This window comes from Amblyomma mixtum, chromosome 1 (genome assembly GCF_055824585.1).
Source record: "Amblyomma mixtum isolate Tamu chromosome 1, ASM5582458v1, whole genome shotgun sequence".
Classification (NCBI taxonomy): Eukaryota; Metazoa; Arthropoda; class Arachnida; order Ixodida; family Ixodidae; genus Amblyomma; species Amblyomma mixtum.
This window is the reverse complement of record NC_143012.1, coordinates 144588040-144610546: the sequence shown is the minus strand read 5'-3', so window position 1 is coordinate 144610546 and position 22507 is coordinate 144588040. Positions and strand designations below refer to the sequence as shown.

Below are 22507 nucleotides of genomic sequence, written 5' to 3'. Positions count from 1 at the left end.
GCTAGCCGTTCCCTGCCCAAGGGCGAGGCTATCTATTCGACAACTGAGAAGGACTGCCTTGCCATCATCTGGGCTACGTCAAAATTTCGCCCCTACCTGTTCGGACGGCCGTTCAAGGCGGTCAGCAATCACCACGAACTGTACTGGCTTGCCAGATTCAAGGATTCCTCCGGTCGACTCACTCGGTGGAGCCTACGCCTCCAGGAGGTTTGCGTCACCGCCGTTTAAAAATCCGGACGCAAGCGCTCTGACTCCGACTGCATGTCACGAGCCCCTGTAGATGCACCGCCGCTGGACAACGTTGGGGTCTCCATCCTGGGATCCATAAGCTCCAGCTCTTATGCACAGCAGCAACGCTCAGACCCCGACCTAAAACGCCTCATGCAGTTCTCGGAAGGCAATGTTGCTTCATCCCCACCCCCTCCTCGTTCAAGCGAAGATTGTCTTCGTTCGTTGTATAAAATGAACCTGCCGAGGTTGTGAACGACAAAAGACCCAACACGAACAGCAGGATTTTTGAACACCATTGAACCCCCCTCAAGGCCTTTTCAGCATATCTGCATGGACTTGCTTTGGCCTTTCCCGAACTCAACTCTGGAATTAAGTGGATAATTATAGCCAATGACTACCTGACCCGCTACGCCGAGGCAGAAGCCCTACCGAACGAAACAGCAGCAGAAGTCGCCAGATTTTTTGTGGAGTGCATTCATCGGCGACACGGCGCCCCCGATGTACTCATCACGGACAGAGGAACAGCATTCGCGGCGGAACTGACGCAAGCCATCCTGCGTTACAGCCAAACCAGCCACCGGAGAACAACTGCATACCACCCGCAGACCAACGGACTGACCGAGCGCCTCAACAAATCGATCGTCAATGTGCTCGCCATGTATGTCGATGCCGAACACAACACCTGAGACGGATATTTTTCCCCAACAACATTGCAGTGCTGGAGACCACTCAGATGACGCCTTTTAGGCTCGTCCATGGCAGAGAGGCCACGACCACGCAAGACGCCATGCTGCCCAACGTTATCGAAGAAGATAACGCCGATGTCACCATCTACCTTCAACGCGCAGAAGAAGCTCGAAGATTTGCCCGATTACAGATCAAAGAGCAGCAGCCGACCAACGCCAGACGCTACAACCTACGAAGACGCAACGCGAAATACAACACAAGACACCGAGTCTGGGTTTAGACGCCCATTCGCCGCCACGGATTGAGTGAAAAGCTCATGCGTTCCTATTTCGGCTCGTACAAGATGCTTGGTCAGCTAGGTGAACTGAACTATGAAGCCGTCCCTGAAGAAATGACTGCATCCCTTCGACGCCGCGTGTGGCGAGGAGTTGTCCATGACGTCCGTCTAAAGACCGATTGTGCTCGCTAGAGGACGCTGTGTTTATTTCTGGCCAATCCGTTTTATTTGTTTCTAGTCGCCTTATGTTTTGAAGCATCGGGTCGGTGCTTGTTTGTGATGCAAGAAGCGACCAGATTTATATCGGTTGATTGCATCCGGACGAAACTGCTTCTAGGTTGTTTCAGAGCGTTCTAATAACTTTGCATGCTTTATATCGGAAGTTCGCCATCACGTTTAAATTCAGCACGGATGAGAGCGGCGGGCATTCGGTTTGACGACCACCGAGTACGCTCGTTGCTAAGCCGCCGCTGACTCATTCAGTGCTTTGCGGGCGCATGTGACCCGAAATAGAGTTTTTTTTTTTGGTATTCTAGTGGTCGGTGTACTGTGGGATGTCAGTGCACGTTAAAGAATCCCAGGTGACCGACATTTCCGAATCCGTTGAGTGCGGCGTCTTTCATAGCCTGAGTCGTTTTGGGACGTTAAACCCCGTAAATCAAACCAATAAGGAGTTTTGTTTGCATGCTATTTTTCGCGTCTTCATGCTCTTCGGACTGCAGTCTCCAATACGTGACAATATTCACCCCTGAATGGACTGCATCCCAGTACAGTTCATTTCATTTCTCTCCTAATGGCAGTCGCAGAACGCCGGTGGTCCAATTATATTTTTCACTGCTCATTTACCGCTTCCTTGACGAGGCAGAGCCCGCGGGGACGGCTGTATCATTATGCCGCTTTGTCCGAGACAGCTGGAAGCGCGTTTACGCCGCCAATAACCCGCGTGCTTCGAACTTTTGTTTCCTCTGGGACTCATATGCACTCGAAACACTTCACGTACTACCGCAGCTTCATGTTAATTTACTCCAGTTATCACTGATGATTCCCCTCGCCCCTGCGAGGCGCCGACGCCGGACGAATGCATGCATCCTGTGTGTGTTTCGTGAAGCACACTGACTGTGTACTGCACCTGCTCTTATCGCCTTAGCTCATCGCCACCAATGCAGCGCGCTGCCTATCGCGCTGTCATGTGCGGAGCAAAGCGCGGGTAATCACGTTGCGTGTACCTTCGGATTTTAGGGAGACTACAAGCATCCGCGGTCTCATTTCTTCACGTGCATGCTGCGGCAGCAGTTCGTCACTGCTGCGTGATACGCGTGCGAAATTCGGCGTATACGCACTCGTATACGCCCGATAATCAGATAATTAGCCACGAAAGACACAAATCAGCGATCCTAACTCCTTTGTGCGACCTTTATTACCTCACTGCTGCCGGTTACATTTAGATGTCGGTCTGTTTTACAATATACGCGTAACAACCCCGCAGCAGCATACAGCACCATTGGGAGCAGTCACCATCCTGGCCACGATGGATTGCGCCGCAAGAAGGGCAAAAATCGGCGGTTTTCGCTCATTTTAAGCTGAGCAACTAGACCAGGTTCGAGCGCAGGAGCTTTGTGCTGCAGGACAGACACACAGGGCGTATGCATTGCCGCTGCATCGGTGACTCGTAGGAACAAGGTGAAAATCAGTTGTAACTATATTAAACGAACCCGAAACTGCGGCGGTGTTCTGAGTGTTTTGAGCACGTTTGGTCTAAAGTGAGACGCAAATGAGTCCCAGCAGAAGAGTGTAAAGTTCGAAGCACGCGGGCTATTTGCGCTTGAAAGGCGCCTACAGGTGTCTCAGATGAAACGGCATAATTGTAGCGCCGCCACCGCGGCATCATGACACAGCGGTCTGCGCATTCCCAAATGCCCGCCGGCGACAAATGTGCAACCATCCGACCATTATCGCCATTAGTGCGGCACTTACGCCTGCCCAATGCGAGGCAAGCGGAGCAGTGGGAGGGTTCCGCTGGTTGAGGGCGTTCAATAGGCTGATTATCGAATACGGCTTTGATAGGATGTGATATTTTCTTTCCCTTAGGACGGATCGAATAACATAATTTTTGTCTTTATCGGATTTATTCGCAGATAATTTGCTTCTGCCCATAAGCCGAGTTGAGTAAGTGCACTGTTTGTTTGTTTTTCAATGTCTGTTTCGGAAGTACCTGTGACAAAAAAAGATGTGTCATCAGCATATGATACTATATGAGCGCTACTTGTGCAGTGGAAAATATCATTTATGTAAATTAAAAACAGTAATGGCCCAAGTATGCTGCCTTGGGGCATTCCGCATGTTATAGAGAGGGTAGAAGAAGTTGCTCTGTTTACATCTACGTACTGAGCTCTGTATGATAAGTAGGATTCTAATAAATTTAGCGCTACGCCACGTACACCATACCTATTTAATTTAAAAAGAAGAATATTATGAATAATGAGGTCAAATGCCTTAGAAAAATCGATATAAATACCAATGGCGAGTTTATTTTCTGTGAAAGATTTTATTATAATTTCTTTCTGAGTTAGAAGAGCCGTTTCAGTAGTATGCAAAAAAAAAACAGCGCGAACAAACGGGGACAAGACGAAGAAAACACAGGAACAAGCGCTGACTCTCAACTAAAGTTTAATCACAGGAAACACGCAAGCAGAGCGGTGCAACTGCTTGAACAATTGAATCTGGAGCGACTTAAAGGCAGTGTAGTTAAGGCAAAAAGCAGCTGTTTAAAGATTTTCTTTTCTGCTAAGACACATAAAACGGGATTACCATTTAGGGCCATTGTGACGGAAAAGAGCACCTGGCAACACTAAATTTCTGGATATTTACAGAAACATTTGTCAGCTTTATCTATTAATGATCCTTTTAAGGTAACAAACTCTGAGTGTGTCGTCAAGTTTTTACAGGCGCAAAACCCAGGTGCTTGCTCGGCTTTCAGCATTGATGTGGTAGATTTATACTACTCTCTGCCGCACAAGGAAATGATGACTGCTGTTTTTGATTGCATCACTTCGGACAATGATGAAGAACAATTCATAAGTGTTTGTGGTATTTCTGTGTCTGGGTTCCTTGAGCTGTTGTCTTTTTATGTTAAATCTACCTTTGTTGAATGGGAAGGCACACTCTATACCCAGAAAGCGGGTGTTTGTATTGGGTCTAGAGTAGCGCCTGCGCTTAGTGACATTTTTCTGTCATTCGTAGATAGAGCTATCCAGAAAGATTTGTGTGGGATGCCGTACCGAATTTTCAGATACGTCGATGATTTTTTGATTCTCATTGAAAAAACGGACTATGCTAAGCACATGTCTACAGTGTTAGAAGTATTCAAAGCTAATGCATGGGGTTTACAGTTCACCACTGAGGTACCGGTCGATAACAAGATACAATTTTTAGATTTATGTTTGACTGAAGGGAAGGGACACATGTGTTGGAATTACGCGCCACGGGCCAACAAACCGCTGCTGAACTATAAGTCACATCATTCTAAGGTAGTGAAATGTGGGATTGTTGTTTCATCCTTGTCATCTGCGTTGTCAAAATCTTGTCACCATGCTATGCAAGAAAGCTTTGATAATCAGGCAAAGAGACTTAAGGAAGCAGGATATCCAGCTGAGCTTATCACTTTGGGTTGCAATAAAATAATTAAAAAGCTTAAAGCGCCGACATTGCTGCCGTCTTCACAGCAAGAACAGAAACGGAAAAAGTTCGCAGTCCTTCCCTATGTGCATCGCCTTTCTCATGGTCTTAAAAATGCGGCCCATAGGTATAAAGTTGATGTAGTTTTTTCGGCCCCGAATAAGCTCAGTAAAATTTGTTCAGCAGTAGAAAATAAGTCCCGCAACCCCAAGACATATGTAGTGTCCTGTGGTGTTAAGCACGCTAAAAGTTTTGTGCCGTGCTCCAAAGGGGTAGTTTATAAAATCCCCCTATCCTGTGGTCAGATATACATTGGGCAAACGGGACGTTGTATCAACACACGACTCGGAGAACATCTCAATTCATTAGAATCTAATCGCTCCACTAATCTAGTTGATCATTGCCGAGAGTGTCAATCATGTTTTCCGTCCTTACATTTTACTGACATTTTGTACAAACACCCCGACCAGTTGACCAGGGAAATTATCGAGGCCTACAACATGGCCAAGAAACCAAGATTGTGTGTTAGCAAACCATCCCTGCTCCTGCGTGACTGTGAGGTTGCATATCTGGACATCACATAGTAACACATGCGTTCTGTTTTTGGTGTTTTTTTTGTTGTTTTCTGTTTCCTTTTATAAGCGTGTTTCCTGTGATTAAACTTTAGTTGAGAGTCAGCGCTTGTTCCTGTGTTTTCTTCGTCTTGTCCCCGTTTGTTCGCGCTGTTTTTTTTGCATAATGTATCACCAACTCGCCCGCTTAACTATCCTGTTGAATTTCGTTTCAGTAGACCTGTGCTTCCTAAAGCCATGCTGGAAGTCAAGTAATAAGCGATTGTCATCAAAGTATGAGGTAATTCTGGTGTGGATTATTTTCTCAATACCTTTAGAAAGCACAGGTAGTATGGAAATCGGTCGATAGTTATTGAGTAATTTTTTATCTCCATGCTTAAATACTGGTACCACTCGGGCAATCTGCATTTATTTAGGGAAAACGCCAGTGGATAAAATTAGGTTATATATGTAGGTAAGAACAGGGCAAATGACGTCAAGAACATGCTTGACAGGCAATAATGACGCTAGCGCTACTGAAGACGACGACGTGAGGACATTAAGCGAAAAGGACGAAGTTCGCCACCATCGGACTCGGCACCGGACGTTCTTGGGAGCCTTCTAAACCGCCTTGAGCGTTAGTGCGTCTTACACCGACGTGACATCTGGTGGAGGTGCTGGGTTAATCTTTCATGTACCGGACGCCCCCATCAAGCCGCGATTCCAGCAGAGGTCGACCACCCCCGGTAGACACGCCCGTTCACCAGGGCAGCCGCCGACTACAAGGCCTATCTCCCGAGTTCGGGCTGCTCCCAGACCACAAGTCAACAAGGAGTACCGGCGCTGCTGCAATGAATCCTCCAACATCAACTGCGCCCGTCCTTCTCCACCACCAACGGGATCCGCCGCGTTTCCACGGCCTACCTCATGAGGACGCCGAGGACTGGCTGGACCAGTTCGACCGGGTGGCCACATTCAATTCTTGGGACGGGGACTCAAAGATGCGCCATGTCTATTTTTCTCTGGAAGACTCTGCAAGGACATGGTACGTAAACCATGAATCTTGCCTGCAAACATGTGAGACATTCAAAGCAGAATTTCTCCAGGCGTTCACCAGTGCGTTTCGCAAGGAGAAGGGCGACCTTCTTCTGCAGAATCGCATCCAACTTCCGAACGAAAGTGTAATGGTGTACGTGGAAGAGATGACACGCCTCTTCCGTCGCACAGACCCAAGCATGCCGGAGGAAAAGAAGGTGCGATTGCTGATGAAGGGTGTAAAGGAGCAGCTTTTCGCAGGCCTGGTTCGGAGTCCACCCGCAACAGTAAACGACTTCGTCAAGGAAGCAATGTCCATTGAGAAATCACTCGACATGCGGGCACGACAGTACGAGCGCACTAACGTATCGATGCTCTGTACCCGTACTGAGGGAACCTCCATGATCTCAGGAGAATCGCTGCGTGAGATCATTCGAGCCATTGTAAGGGAAGAGGTGGCGAAGGCTTTGCAGCACACCCCTGCTCAGCCGCAGATTGCGTCGTTTACAGATGTAATTCGCGAGGAGGTCGAACAAGCATTAGGTACGTCGCAGCTTCCGGCAGCCACTCCACCGCCGCCACAAACATTGAGTTATGCTGCCGCCGCAAGCCGTTTCCTTCCGGCCTCGACCCAACGATATGAAGCACCTACGCCAGCCGCTCCTCGGCTTCCACCTTCCCAGTCGAACATTGTCCAGCGACCTAGGCGTCGCAGAACTGACGTCTGGAGAACCCCGGACCATCGACCGTTGTGCTCCCATTGCGGGGCACCTGGGCACATCTGGCGCCGCTGTCCATATAAGGAGATGGGTCTTCGAGGGTACCCCTTCGGTGCTCCCCGTCCGCTGCCTGGAGAGCGACCAAGGGAGATCGCAGATTACATCTCCCATGCGGACTCCGACCAGCGTCGCATCTCGCGATCACCATCTCCGCGCCGCTACAGTTCTCCGGGACCCAGCGACCAGGGCCAGTCTAGAAGTCCCCGTAGGGGAAACTAGACGCGGCAGCCTCTGGAGGTGCGGCTGCTCGACGACAAGAACAAGACACTCCAACGCCGCCAGACACATCGCCAATGCCGTGCAACACACCGTCCTCGACGACCCACGAACGACAGCATGTTAAGACAAGCCGACAACCCGCCGCACTTCTTCGTAACCACGACGCTTCTCTTCGACGCCGCATCCCTTCGACGCACCAAAGCCGCGATCGGACTCCTCGACAGTACCGCAAGACGCCACCACCGGCCGATTTAGACGTTTCAGTAGACGGCACAGCCGTAACTGCTTTAGTTGACACTGGTGCCGATTATTCTGTGCTCAGTAGACAATTCGCCGCTGTGCTCAAAAAGGTTATGACAGCTTGGGACGGCCCGCAGTTACGTACCGCTGGGGGACATTTGATTACGCCGATAGGAATGTGCACGGCTAGGGTCACGGTGCAAGGGCAAACGTTCCCTGCAATGTTTGTTGTCCTCGCTGATTGCTCTCGTGATGTTCTCCTGGGTATGGACTTCCTAACGGACAACGGAGCCATCATCGACCTGCAGTCCCAGTCCGTCCAGTTTTCGACAGAGAATGCCATTGACACCACAGATGCCCTCCCGTCGGCGCTCCATATTCTTGACGAGCAAGTGACCGTGCCTCCCCGCTCCAGTATACTGGTGACTGTCGGCTCGCATACCATTCGAGACACTGAAGGTATAGTCGAGAGTAAACAACTTTTGCTTCTCGACCGCGGTATTGCAGTACCTCGGGCGGTCGTGTTTCTGGAAGACGGCAAAGTTGATGTACTCCTGACTAATTTCAGTAATGAGCACCAGCACCTGAAGAAGGGGACGACTGTCGCTTACATAGATGCCGTCACTGATACCAAGTGCGCACAAAGCCTGACTCGTGTTTCACGACCGGATCCAGAGGACATAGTCGACGTCAAGTACGACATTAATCAGACATTGCCGCAACATTAACAAGGCATGCTGCGCGACCTGCTCAATCGCTACAGACACACATTTGCGTCGTCTCCGCGAGTCGGCAGGACACACCTTGCTACACATCGGATTATTACGGACGACACGACGCCACCACTGCGACAGTCACCCTACCGTGTTTCCTCTAGAGAACGCGCCGCCATCAGCACGCAAGTAAAGGAAGTGCTTGATAACGACGTCATTCGACCGTCTCGGAGCCCCTGGGCCGCACCTGTCGTGCTCGTAAAGAAAAAGGACGGAACATTGCGGTTCTGCGTTGATTACCGGCGACTGAATAACATTACTAAAAAGGACGTTTACCCTTTGCCCAGAATCGACGACGCTTTGGATCGTTTATGCAACGCCAAGTATTTCTCCTCCATGGATTTGAAGTCTGGGTACTGGCAAATAGAGGTAGACGAGAGGGACCGCGAGAAGACGGCATTCATCACTCCAGACGGGTTGTACGAGTTCCAGGTCATGCCATTTGGTCTTTGCTCTGCCCCAGCGACCTTTCAGAGGCTTATGGACACAGTACTCGTGGACCTGAAATGGCACACTTGCCTCGTATACCTGGACGATGTGATCGTATTCGCCCCAACTTTTGACGAGCACCTTCGTCGCCTCGAGGCTGTGCTGCAGGCCATAAAATCCTCTGGACTCACTCTAAAAGCCGAGAAGTGTCACTTAGGTTCCGAGGAGTTGAAGTTTTTGGGTCACCTCGTGAACCAAGAAGGGGTCCTTCCGGACCCTGAAAAAACCGTCGCCATCGCGAATTTCCCGCCGCCACGCGATCAGAAAGAAGTTCGGCGTTTCCTTGGACTATGTGCGTATTATCGCCGCTTTGTGAAAAACTTCTCTAAAATCGCTGCGCCCCTTACTTACCTGACCAAGGCCGATGTCCAGTTCCAGTGGGAAGCGCCGCAACAACAGGCGTTCCTAGAGCTTCAACGCCGCTTACAGTCACCACCCATTCTGGCGCACTTTGATGAATATGCTGACACTGAGGTACACACCGACGCCAGCAATGTCGGTTTGGGTGCAGTCCTTGTTCAGGTCCAGAAAAATCAACGTCGTGTAATTGCCTACGCAAGTCGTGCACTGTCTAAGGCCGAGGCAAACTACTCTGCCACCGAAAAAGAATGCCTCGCCATCGTGTAGGCAATTTCCAAGTTTCGACCATACCTTTACGGTCGACCTTTCAAAGTAGTGACCGACCATCACGCACTTTGTTGGCTGGCTAACATAAAGGATCCTTCAGGGCACCTTGCACGATGGAGTCTCCGACTGCAGGAATACGACATTTCTGTAATCTACAAATCCGGCCACAAACACTTGGACGCCGACTGCCTTTCCCGTGCCCCTGCACAACCAGCTCCTGACGACGCTGCGGACGACGACGCCTTTGTGACCGCCCTAAACTCTACCGACTTTGCTGACCAACAACGCGCCGACCCGGACCTTCGAGACGTCATTGATTATCTTGAAGGTGCCAGTGGCAGAGTACCTGCCGCCTTCCGGCGAGCTTTGTCTTCCCTCTGCCTCCGTGACGGCGTACTCTACAAAAAGAACTTTTCTTCTAACAGTCACGAGTACTTGCTCGTCGTGCCCGAGAACCTACGCGTCGAAATTTTGAATGCCTGCCACGACGAACCTGCTTCCGGCCACCTTGGCATCACTTGAACGCCAGCCAAGATCCGCGAAAAATACTACTGGCCTCGCCTTGGACATGACGTTACGCATTACGTTCGCTCTTGCCGTGACTGTCAGCGCCGCAAGGTTCCTCCTGCCAAGCCCGCCGGCTTCCTCAAGCCCATTGACCCGCCGTCCCGACCATTCCAACAAATCGGGATGGACTTGCTCGGCCCGTTCCCCATATCAAACTCCGGAAAGCGGTGGATAATTGTCGCCACAGACTATCTCACGCGTTACGCGGAGACAGCCGCTCTTTCGAGTGGAACCGCTATCGATGTGGCCAAATTTTTTGTGCTTCAGATCGTCCTGCGCCACGGCGCACCCCGGGTTCTCATTACTGACCGAGGAGCTGCCTTTACTGCTGAGCTCATGCAGCATATCCTTGCTTTCAGCCACACGAGCCACCGCAGGTCGACCTCATACCACCCCCAGACGAACGGCTTGACCGAACGTCTGAACAAGACTCTCGCGGATATGCTTTCGATGTACGTGGACGTGGAGCACAAAACGTGGGATGAAGTCCTGCCTTATGTCACGTTCGCCTATAATACCGCCGTCCAGGAAACAACCAACATGACACCGTTCAGTCTCGTCTATGGACGACAGGTGACCACAACACTCGACGCTATGCTTCCCCACGTCGACGACCACCCAAATGCCGACGTTGCCCACTTTTTACAGCGCGCCGAGGATGCTCGTCAACTAGCCCGGGTGCGAATTCGCGCTCAGCAGGACCAAGATGCCCGACGGTACAACCTGCGGAGACGGGCGGTCGAATATTTCCCAGGCGACCTTGTCTGGGTTTGGTCCCCAGTCCGACGTCGCGGACTCAGCGACAAGCTCTTACGTCGTTACTTCGGCCCCTACCAAGTCCTGCGGCGCATCGGCGATCTCAACTATGGAGTCATTCCTGATCAAACACCACGCTCACGACGCGACGCGCGCCCCGAGGTGGTCCACGTCGTTCGCCTGAAACCGTATCACGCAAGGACACCGTGACACTCTCTCTGACGCTGGTTTCCTTTAGCATCGGGACGATGCTTTTCAAACGGGGGGGGCTAATGACGCTAGCGCTACTGAAGACGACGACGCGAGGACATTAAGCGAAAAGGACGAAGTTCGCCACCATCGGACTCGGCACCGGACGTTCTTGGGAGCCTTCTAAACCGCCTTGAGCGTTAGCGCGTCTTACACCGACGTGACAATATTTGCATACCATTCGAGTCCTGTGATTTGCTATTTTTGATATTATTTATGCAATCGAAAACTTCAATTGAATCAGTTGGGGCAAAAAAATAGAGATTGCGTACTGTCGTTACCTTTCACGTACTCAGCGTAATTGCGGCAGATACTCACGTCCTGGTTAAAGTGTTTAGTTTGTTCAATAAAGAAGCGGTTAAAACCATCTGCCAACAAAGTGCCGGTGAGTAGCTTTTCCTCATGTGTAAGGGAGTCAAGCGTAGATGCATTGATGCCGGGATGTAATAATAGGTTCAAATTGCGCCAAACAGCATCTGGACGTTGTGCGCATTCACCCCGGAACATGTTTATTAAGAAAGAATCTTTAGCCTGCTTCAGTTTAGAAGTAACTTTATTTCGATAGGTCCTAAATTGTGCAAGTATTGTTAAATCTTTTGTTTTTACAAATTTGGCAAACAACGCATGTTTATGCTTAATCATATTCAGTAATTCTCGCGTTAACCAAGGTTTTCGCGATTTCTTCGGTTTCTTTACTTGCACTAACGGAAAATGTAGGTGGTAAATATCTTTAAATATGCTTATAAATTTTGAATATGCAGTATTACTTTCACTGTGTGTGTAGACGGACTCCCATGTTTGGTGTTCGATTGCGCAGCGGAATGACTCAAGGCGAGAAGGATTAATTACTTGGCGATAAGTAGTTTGCTCTGTATTCCATTTGATCGGCAAGGGCTTATTCACTAATAGAAATATTCCCAGATGGTCGCTCATGCTAGTATAAATAGTTCCAGCGAATATTGTGTCAGTGTCAACATTAGTAATAAACACATCTAATAAAGTAGAGCTTTGCTCTGTGATCCGTGTTGGATGAGTGATAACATTTGATAGCCCATATGCAGAAATAGTAAGGCTCAGTTCATTCTGGTTTGGCGTAGGTATGAGCATGTTGACGTTCAGGTCTCCACCCAAAAATATATTCACTTTCTGCTCCACGGCATACTCAAAAACTTCGTCTAAAAAGGTAAGAAAGTTGCTAAATGTACCCGATGGTGGTCTGTACACCACACAAAACAGATTATCAAGATGGCGCAAGGTGAGCACTTCAAAGTCAGGTGTGATAGCACAGAATCGTTCTTCGGTATCACAGATAATATTCGCTTTTGCAGGAATAGAAACACCACCCCCTTTCTTGTCCTGACGATTGCGAAAGAAACACTGATAACCTGGTAAGTGAAATACAGCCGATTCTTCTTCATACCATGTTTCTGTAAGCATTAGCACCGTGAATGACACTCCGAAAAGATCTAACAAGGCATTCATTTCACTTTCTTTGTTTTTTAAAGAGCGAACGTTTTGGTGAAAAAAGGATAGGGCTGGTTTTTTGGTCAGAACCAATTTCTGAATTCTTGGCCAAAAAACTGTATTCTTGGCCAAAAAAGTTCTTGGCCAAAAAACTGTATACCACAACTTTTTGTCCTCGAGAATTGTTTCTCCTTAGTCGTGCAGTTCAGCAGTTACTGTGGGTTTATTAAAAACATTTTCGAATCCTGCCTTTAGAATTTTATGTAAATCCTGGTAATTCGCTGTTATTGGCCCGAGCTGCTTACCACGAGAACATCATCAGGCTGCTGAGGTACTTTGCTTTTATCTTTATATCTAAATCGTATGTATATCAAGCTGATGCTCCATATGATATTGGTGAAATACCATGTACACGTAACAAAATATTGTCCTGCCTGGTAGTCTCTCAACAGAATTTTCTTGCTTCCCTTACAGACCTCTTGCGTTCACTGACGAGTACATGAAAAGACACTCTGTGACTAATTCCCAGGTAATTCCTAGGCCTGTTTCTAGAAAAAGCTTCCCTACTTAAATGGCACGAACAAAGTTGCCGAAGACAAAACAAGAACAGCTCAGTGCAAATGCTCCATGAACTTTTCTGTTTGTCTTCGTTATCTGTGTCCTTGTCATCCTAAACAGTGTAGCTCTCGAAACGATGAAGTTCCAACTATTCGAATGGCAAGTAGTACTTTCCTAGGTCGCCTGACTGCAGGTCATCTGCTTGGCTGCTATTGTTTTCTCCGACTCAAATGGAATTTTTTAGTCTTTGAACGCTGCAGATAGTCTCGCGCACATGTTTCAATAACTTTACTGATACACGAGTGCGATTCATTATTGACTGAATCAGAGATGCTACCTATCAGCTGTAATGCTTGAAGTCCCGCTGGGGCCAATTTTATGAATACTTATCTCTGCTAATTCGGTGCACGTAAGTTAGGACAATACTTTTCTTTGGGCGAGTTCATTAATTTCTTATGAGGTAGGTACTCTTTCGAAGAAAACAGGAAATAACCAAGAAAGACATACAAGTGTACACATACGCATACGACACGCACAGCATGAGCGCATGTACTACGTACATGTCGTATGTGTTTCTTCGTTGTGTCCTGTCTTCTTTGCACCAGTACCTACCTTATTAGAAATTAGGGTAGGCCATGCTGCATATAGCTCTTCAAGTATTTCAGTTTTGCAGGAATCCTCCTTGGAAAACTTGGGAAACTCATTTTTTAAAGTAAAACTGCTGCTTTATTGAAGAACGTGTATATACTGTATAATGATACCTTTTACCCCATCGGTAAATGTATCCCTTCTGATCAATAAATCTAGGCTGTAAGCTCACAAAGGCGCATTCTGGTCTTGAGAGAGGCTTAGAGAGCACGGCAAGTAACTTCACTTTATGAAACACGTTTTTTTTTGTCACAAGAGACTGTTGTTTGACAGCGCCCAGTGTCGAAATGAATTGTTGCAGAATTTAGTTTAAGTTGAAGGGGTGTCTTTGAAAGGGTCTTAAGAAGATTTCTTCTCTAGTGATGCTTGTGAAAAAGCTCTTTTATGCACACCGTTGTTAGTATTAAGGATCAGTGAGCATGAATTATCGCCCATGCGATGCCACGACCGCAAAATCCATTGAAGCTGAGGCACATCTCGCCATAGCCGAAAGCACGATATCATCCGGCGGCGATGCAAGTATAATTTACCGATTGTAATGTACCACGTGTGGTATACTGCTTCTTTATTAAAACAGAGTACCAATCACGAAAAGCGGTAGCGTTATACCCATGAGGAAGAAAACGGTGCTAATGAGACTCTCGCTGAGCCAACGAATAGGAAAGAAAAGTTTTTTGGGGGGTTTGACGTCGGAGCCCTAGTTCTCCTCCCAGCTGTGATGAAGATACCGGTAGTAACAATAAACGCGGTCATGCCCGATTTCTCTTTGTTTTTATTAACTCCCAAGGGTTACGTCAATATAATGTGATGAAGAACTGCGCTGGTAATATTTTAGATCTAGTTATATCAAACGTGCCCGTTTTTAGTGTGCAAGTGGCGCGCGGTGCTCTTGTTCGATGTTCATTTACTCTGTCATTCTTTGTCTTTTCGTCCAGCGCATGCACTGAAACCAGAAAAATTCAGGTACGCTTACGGCGATCATTTCAGTGCTTACAGCTAGAGCTTTACAGCTGTTAGACTAGATTAGATTACAGCTATTTACACTAATAGAGCTTTAAAACTACCACTGGTCTCCATTCGTTGGTATTGGGAATGTTGACTGATGCGTTGGGCTATTGACATCATTTGTACAGGGAACAATGAAAGTAATTATTCCGCTCGTTTTCTTGTGATTTGAAACACTATTGAAAGAAAAAGCAGCGGTATCACAAACAGTACGTTAGATCAGAAAGTGAATATTGGTACCAAAGATATTCGCTATGCAGACAAATTGTGAAAAAGCTTATTGCAAGCGTTGAAGCTAAATAACACAAGCATCTTCAGAACTTTAAGAAAGAAGCAAACTCTTTTTGGGCTTTTGTGGGGAAGCAGAGTAAAGAGAAAGTTAGTGCGGTTGTGCTAAAGATACGTGACAGTATCTATTTCCAGCCGCAAGGTGTGTGCTAAGCTTTCACTGAGCACTTTAGCTTTTGCTTTGTGCGCCCTGACAACACAACCAGTGTTATCACCCTTGGTGACAGCTCTGACTGCGCTCCGCCGCGGTTTCTCAGTGGTTACGGCGCTCGGCTGCTGGCCCGAAAGACCCCGGGTCGATCCCGGCCGCGGTGGCTGAATTTTTATGAAGGCGAAATTCTAGAGGCCCGTGTACTGCCAGGTGGTCGAAATTTCCGGAGCCCTTCACTACGGCGTCCCTCATAGCCTTAGTTGCTTCGGGACGTTAAACCCGAATAAACCAAACCAAACCAAGCTCTGACTGCTTAGAGCTTGAAAGTGTAGCTGAGTATGCAGTTTTACCAGCGATTGATAAGCTGAAGCCAAAATGTTCAAAAAGAGTCGATAAAATTCCCAGCTTCATAATCAAAGGATGCAGTGACATTTTGTTGCTGCTCTAACGTATTTGTTGAACTTATCTTTGCGCATTGGTGTTTTTCCTTGTCTTTGGAAACTGTCAGTAGTTAGAGAGAAAGAGTACAAACTGCGTGAATAAGACGGGACACAAAGCAGAAAAAAGTGTCTTACGTGCCCTCTTGTTCGCGCAGTTTGTACTGTTTCTCTTCATTATGAACCAAGTAGCCCGCCAAAACGTCCTTCTGTCAGTAGTTGCTCCTCTATATAAGTCTGGCGTTGCTTGTGATGTGAATAATTTTCGACCAGTGTCACTTCCTTGTTGTTTTGCAAAAGTTTTTGAATGGTAATGTACGAAAGCATGAGTTCATATTTAAAAAAAATATAACAGCTCTGCAACGCGGTTTATTAAAAGGACGATCCGTTGAATCGAATCTATGCAACTTTCTCGGTATAGTGGGCCTCACGTGTTTAATCGCACTCAAGTGGACACAATTTACTGCTACATGACTAACGCTTTTGATACTGTTTCCCACGAGATAATTCTGAAGAAGATGGAAAAATACGGACTTATTCACATGTACTGCAAATGGCTCAAAAGCTACCTTGGCAGCCGCCATAATGTGGTCAGCCGCCGCGGTGGCTCAGTGGCTATGGTACTCGGCTGCTGACCCAAAAGACGCGGGTTCGATCCCGGCCGCGGCGGCTAGACTTTCTTTGGAAAAGAAATTCTAGAGGCCCGTGTACTGTGCGAAGTCATTGCACGTTAAAGAACCCCAGGTGTTCGAAATTTCCGGAGCCCTTCACTACGGCGTCTCTCATAGCCTTAGTCGCTTTGGGACGTTAAACCCCATCAACCAAATAAACCAAACCATAATGTGGTCAGGTTTTTCGGCTGTGTGTCTGACGAGTATGTTTCAACATCAGGAGTGCCTCACAGTTCCAACTTGGGACCGCTGTTTTTTTAGTATTTATTAAAAATTTGCCGCTACACGTCAACTGAAGGGTTTTGTTATTTGCTGATGATTTAAAATTATTCGGTAAGGTTGAGACCTTCGAAGACTGCCGCCGTTTGCAAGCTGACATAGCAACACCGAGAAATGGTGCTTGATGAATAGGACTAAACTGAACATTAAGAAAAAACTTTCGTTTTTTTCTCTTACTCGAAAACGCGACACAAATATACTTCATTATAGTCTTGGGGGACAAATGTCTCGTGCTGCCCATGTACGACACTTCGATGTTATTGCTGGCTCAAGGCTCGATTTTCGGTTGCATGTCTCGTCGATTGCCTCTCGCGCATTGAGACATATTGGTATCATTTCTTGTTCAACAAGAACATATCGTCGATACGAATATCTGCGCACTCTTTACTGTGCTCTCATGAGGCCCCTGCTCGAGTTTGCATCAGTAGCCTGGAATAGTGTCTCTGTTACCTCTGGCAATGAAATCGAAAATGTTCAGCGGAAGTTTGTACGCATCCTTTGTGATAGATATATTGGGCACCATCGTTTCTACGACTAGGATTCTCTTTTAGCAGACCTCAGTATGTCTGCTCTTCATGACAGGTGACTCGCGCGTGACATGCATTTTCTACATAAAGTTGTGCTTGACTCTACTGACTGTGATCAGTTACTGATTTCACTGCGATATCGTGTGCCTCAGCGAAACATCACCAAATGCTGTTAACTATTTTATCCTTACATGCATGCCATTTCACCAATAACTCGTTTGCAAATAACATATAATGCAACTCTTTATGACACAGATATATTTGCCTAGTTTGCTGTTTTCATTTTTAATTCCATTATGCTTGTTTGTCTTTATTATTTTTATTACTGTATTTGTGATCTTATTTCTGTCCTGCCTGTTCACGTCATGGTGTTTGTATTGATAGTGTGCGCTGATTTTGTTGAGGCCCACTCAATATAAAATATCTATCTGTAAGGTTCTTTAACATGCCTGCGTACAAGTGGACTGAATCGCCTGTCCACATTATGAAGATTGAGGTTATTTTCCTGTTCTATTCGTTGACACCACAGAGTGTCAGATTTAAGCATATAGTTTCTTTAAATCGAAGAACGCACTAGAAAAGTCGCGAAATGTAGCGAAATATAGCAGGCGCTTTGAAAAATACATTCAATTAAGCATCATCCACATAATGTACGAGGTCTGTTAGAAAAGTATCCGACCTTTGGCCGAAGAAAAAAACTGGCATAACTGGAGCGTTGGAAACCTAATCGCCTTCAAAGTAGTCTCTTTGGGACTCCATATACTTCTCCCAGCAGAGCTGCCATTGTCGGAAGTATTCCGAAAAGGCCTTTTCGGAATAGAGTTTAGCTCAGCTGCCGCTGCAGCCATAATGTCCTCTCTTGTTTGAAATCGCGCTCCTTTCAATGGCCTCTTGATTTAGGGAAACAGCCAGAAGGCGCAGGGGGTCATATCAGGAGAGCAAGAAGTCTGTTGAACTAGAGAAGTCTGGTTTTTCGCCAAAAAGTCCGAATCAAGTGCCAGGAATGTGCAGGAGCATTGTCGTGATGAATGCGCCAATTTCCTGTTGACCTCAACTCCGGTTGACCTCAACTTGCGCCACACAGCCCCATGTAGGCGACGGAGGACATCCCTGTAGTACTCTTTGGTCATTATTTGACCGTGTAGGGTGCGTACTCGTGGTGTGCCACACAGAAGGAGTCAAAGAAAGCAGTCAACATCACTTTGACATTGCTGCGCTCTTGGCGGGCCTTCTTTGGTCTTGGCGACGTGGAATGCTTCCACTACGACGACTGGGATTTGGTTTCCGGGTCGTACCCGTGCACCCAAGACTCGTCACCAGTGAATATGGTGTTCATGAAGTCGGGGTCACTGTTTGTGGAATTCAGCATGTTCTGTGAGACTTCAACACGAAGCTGCTTAAGCTGCTTTTGGTCCACCGTGAGCAGCTTCGGCACGAATTTCGCCGCAACTCTCTCCATGGCCAAATCTTCGGGAATAATGGAATGTGCAGAAAAATTGCTGATGTCCACCTCTTCCACAATTTCTCGGATAGTCACACGACGGTCCCGCATCACCACAGCGTTCACTTCGGCAATGACCTGGTCATTTCGGCATGTTGATGGCCGACCGGAGCGTGGCTCGCTCTCCACCGATGTGCGGCCGTCTTTAAACCAATTGTACCGCTGTTTAATTTGTGTGCTGCTTATAGCATCTTCACCGAAAGCCGCACTGAATATTCCGAACGGTTTCCACTCTGCTGTCGTCCAGTTTCTGGCAAAATTTGCTGCAGTAGCGCAGCTCCTATCGCTCCGCCATTTTCTTTGGATTAAAAAACCGACGAGAGCACTGCGCACTGTCTCACTCAAACGCTGCGTACCAGCGACCGACGCTATCGGCGGGCGGGAAAAAATTCGGGCATGCGCACGAAGGTTCAAGGTCGGCTGATGCAAACGCTCTTGTTTCATATCCATCAGGTGTTCGAAAAAAAATAAAGTCCGATATTTTTCTAACAGACCTCGTATACTGATATTCTGTCACGTGGGGGATGCACCAATAAGGTCAGTTTCTCCGTACCATATAGTTTTTTCTACTTTATTGTTACTTCATAATTTGCAGTAAAGTGAGTTTTCTGGCTTAACCGGTGTCATTGCAAGATTCGATCAATTTAAGGTAAGATGTAATATTTTCTTCTATGATTTGTTAGTATCTGCCGGTCAATTTCCGTTTTCCTTACTGATGCTCGAATTGAAGCCAGTGCACTATTTGTTAGGGATGGACTTGGCGAACTGAACCGTCTGAAGACATTCTGTACTGCAGACAGTGAAACAGCTTAGTTTTAACCAACATGAATGGTCAACATCATTGTCAACTTAGTGATCTTAAATGCCAGAAAAAGGCTTCGCCTATTGTTATCTGTTTATCGCATTCCTTGCTAGTCACTGCGACTAGAACCCAGAAAGCTCCCCCCCCCCTTCCCTACCTACCATACCTTCCCTACCATATCGACCTTACCGTTAAGTAGTAAGTAAAATCAAATGGACAACTTTTCTTAGCGATAGTGTCTGATAGCTACTTACCAGACAGCAGCAATCTAAATATGCCGAAAAAAAAATGATACAGTAAGCGTGAATACACAATCACAAGGCAACCATATAGATTTCCAGGTCCATACCTTACCTGTTATTAGGAAACAGCGTTTCAAACATGAAAAAAACCTCTGCTTTCAACGCCACATAAGTTGATGTTTCTTTCGCGTATTTGTAGGTGGTAGATGTCGTCACTCGAGAGAAGCTTGGTCCGCATGAAACCGGAGAAATCTGCTACCGCAGCGTATCCATGGCGACAAGTTACTACAAGAGGCCCAAAGAAACCGCCGAGCTCATCGACAAGGAAGGCTGGTCCAAATCAGGTATGCAGTAAATGGGGACGATTTGACAATTTGTTTTTATGCAAGGATTAAACACACGTCATCATTCCGGATGACTAACTTTCCCTAGAGAAAGCTGCATTAACCTTTAGCCATTATTCCTGAGTTGAGCATTTAATACTCACTCGCTGTTTCAGTCCAGAGTAACACCAACTACACTTGGCTCTAGTAGCCGAAATGATCTTGACTTGCGCTTTTAAAATGATTACAACGCGGTTTACTCTACAAGAATACCTTGTTTTAGCGATCATAATGTTGTCGCAAAACATGCCAAACTATCATGCCGTTAAGAGCCAACACAGCAACATTTTGCACATGTTCAACATATTTCTACCCTCGTCTCGAGGCTGTTACAGGACTGCACACTACTGATGTGCTGTTGTGGGCAGGCGTTTTTCATACTTTTTTATACTTTTTATGCTTTTCGTAACATCCCATGTGATCTTCTAGGTTTTAACCACGACGTGTATAAGGGAAAATGTTTTGCGGGGTCGTGCTTTGACTTCCAACTATCACAAAACTTCAATGCTAATTGTTCATTGACAGAAGTCTTCGCTGACCATGAGACGGAAACTGCCAACCTTGGATTTGATATAAGTCTTTATTTTGTTCGCATGACTGAAGGCCGTGCCCTCTAGGGAACGTGGTTAGCGAGCCATAGTCCAGCCCGACGAGTGACACATCCACATTCAGCATAAACTACACAGGTTTATTCCGGACAAAAGCAACGCTTCCAACGGGAAACAACAGTGGATGTAGCGCTGCAGCAGAGCGTGCGGTCTAAGCTCTCGAGCGCGCAATGCACGAACTACAACGAAACGGCCGCAAAGACCTGAGCGCGACAAAACAAACACACTGAGACGCGATAATAGGCCAGGCTGCTCGCGTAGCAGCCACTCAGGCCATACAGCTATTCTATCTTCTGTCTTCCTGGTACGGTGCCCGTAAGGTGCCTGGTAAGTAATGAAAATAATTGCTATAGAGGTTAAAGCCGTTTATAACGCAACAGCGTATACAGCTCGTTCGGTGGAAAAGCCGTCGGCGTCGTAGTAGTAGTCGGCGCCGCGTGTCGGAAATAAACGGGGGCTGCTTAGATCCTTCGTCTCCAGGGAGTTATTTCACACAGTATCATTCTCAGTTATACCTTTTCACAAGCTGACGATGGCAGAAGAGCAGCAAGTTAACACCATCGTAATGGGGGTATACAGACAACCGGAACCGTCCTAAAACACCTAGCTAATGTAAAAGTAAATGGAAGAACGCGCTAAAAATTTTTGATGGGCTAATCCGAAAGCACAACTTTTGCGACCCTTGTGATTAATTTTGGATCACTCACTGCGATTATTAAATAACCATATCAGAAATTTAATAACCATTTTGGAAAGGGCGTCTGAGCTCCTTGCAGGAAGCTTAAACGCCGTTGAAGAACTAACAGAAATCATCCGTGCATCTCAAAAACATGCACTTCGAGGCCCAAGCTGGACGAGCTCTCCTACGACAAGTGGGCGCAGTCGAGGACATGAGCACTGGATGCTCAGTCCTCCCTAGAAAACAACACCAGCGTGGCTCCGATACCGAAACATACGCTTAAAGACATTCACACAGACAGACGACGAGCGCGAGTACCTACGCCGATCGATGCCTAGCGAATGCCACGAACGTCGTTTACGTTGGCGCCACAGGATACCCGGATCATGATAAGTATACGCAGTGGCGACAGTACACCACCGCTTCTCCACTCTCTTCACTGCCTCTGTAACAGCCGAAACCCCAAGGGCCGCAGAAAACACTCACCATGGCCATTACCACTAGTAATTACCACTAGTCATTACCACTAGTGTTAAACCCCCACCTCATAGCAGATCAGAAACTCCAGACGTCGCCTCTTGTGAGCAGCTGCAGACGAACACCCTTGTAAACCTCCATAACTACATCTCATACGCCCAACATTATACAGCCACACAGCTCTCTTGTGCCGGGCCCACCCTTAAAGACATTTATGTCGAATTCCTCATATCATTGTAATATATATCGTAGTGAGTCATCACCAATTAATCGCAGAAGCCGTATGTGTTGTTTTCGCACCAGCCTGGCATCATAAATCCTTAATGCGTTTTTCCATCAACTTTTTTGTGCCACACTGACAAATTCTTGATGAATGTGTGATGAATTCTTGATGAATTTGTCAGAACTTGTGCTTTTGCATGATCTTTCGTGATGACAAAAAAGGATAGTTTTCTGATGCGTGAAGACATCAGAGGAGTATCTTTTTCAAGCACCACCCCATCCGCCTTTTTAAATTTCTCGCGCAGCAGTGATGTACATGAACTAACAGAATTGTGTAGTTAAATCTCCTCATTTGTAGTGGCCGAAGGTTGCTTATGTGATGGCAGTGCCTATATTTCGCCAAGATTTTC

At 47.0% G+C, this 22507-nt stretch overlaps 1 protein-coding gene across 2 annotated transcripts in view; it reads left to right on the top strand.

Annotated features, from left to right (window-relative positions):
- The window catches only part of LOC149367827 (uncharacterized), a 145273-nt gene that overhangs the window by 97444 nt on the left and 25322 nt on the right, over positions 1-22507 (top strand). For both annotated transcript variants that reach the window (XM_089557618.1, XM_089557614.1), the window contains exon 8: positions 19928-20072. In XM_089557618.1, the coding sequence (XP_089413744.1) occupies positions 19928-20072 (145 nt within the window). The remainder of the gene's footprint in view (positions 1-19927; positions 20073-22507) is intronic.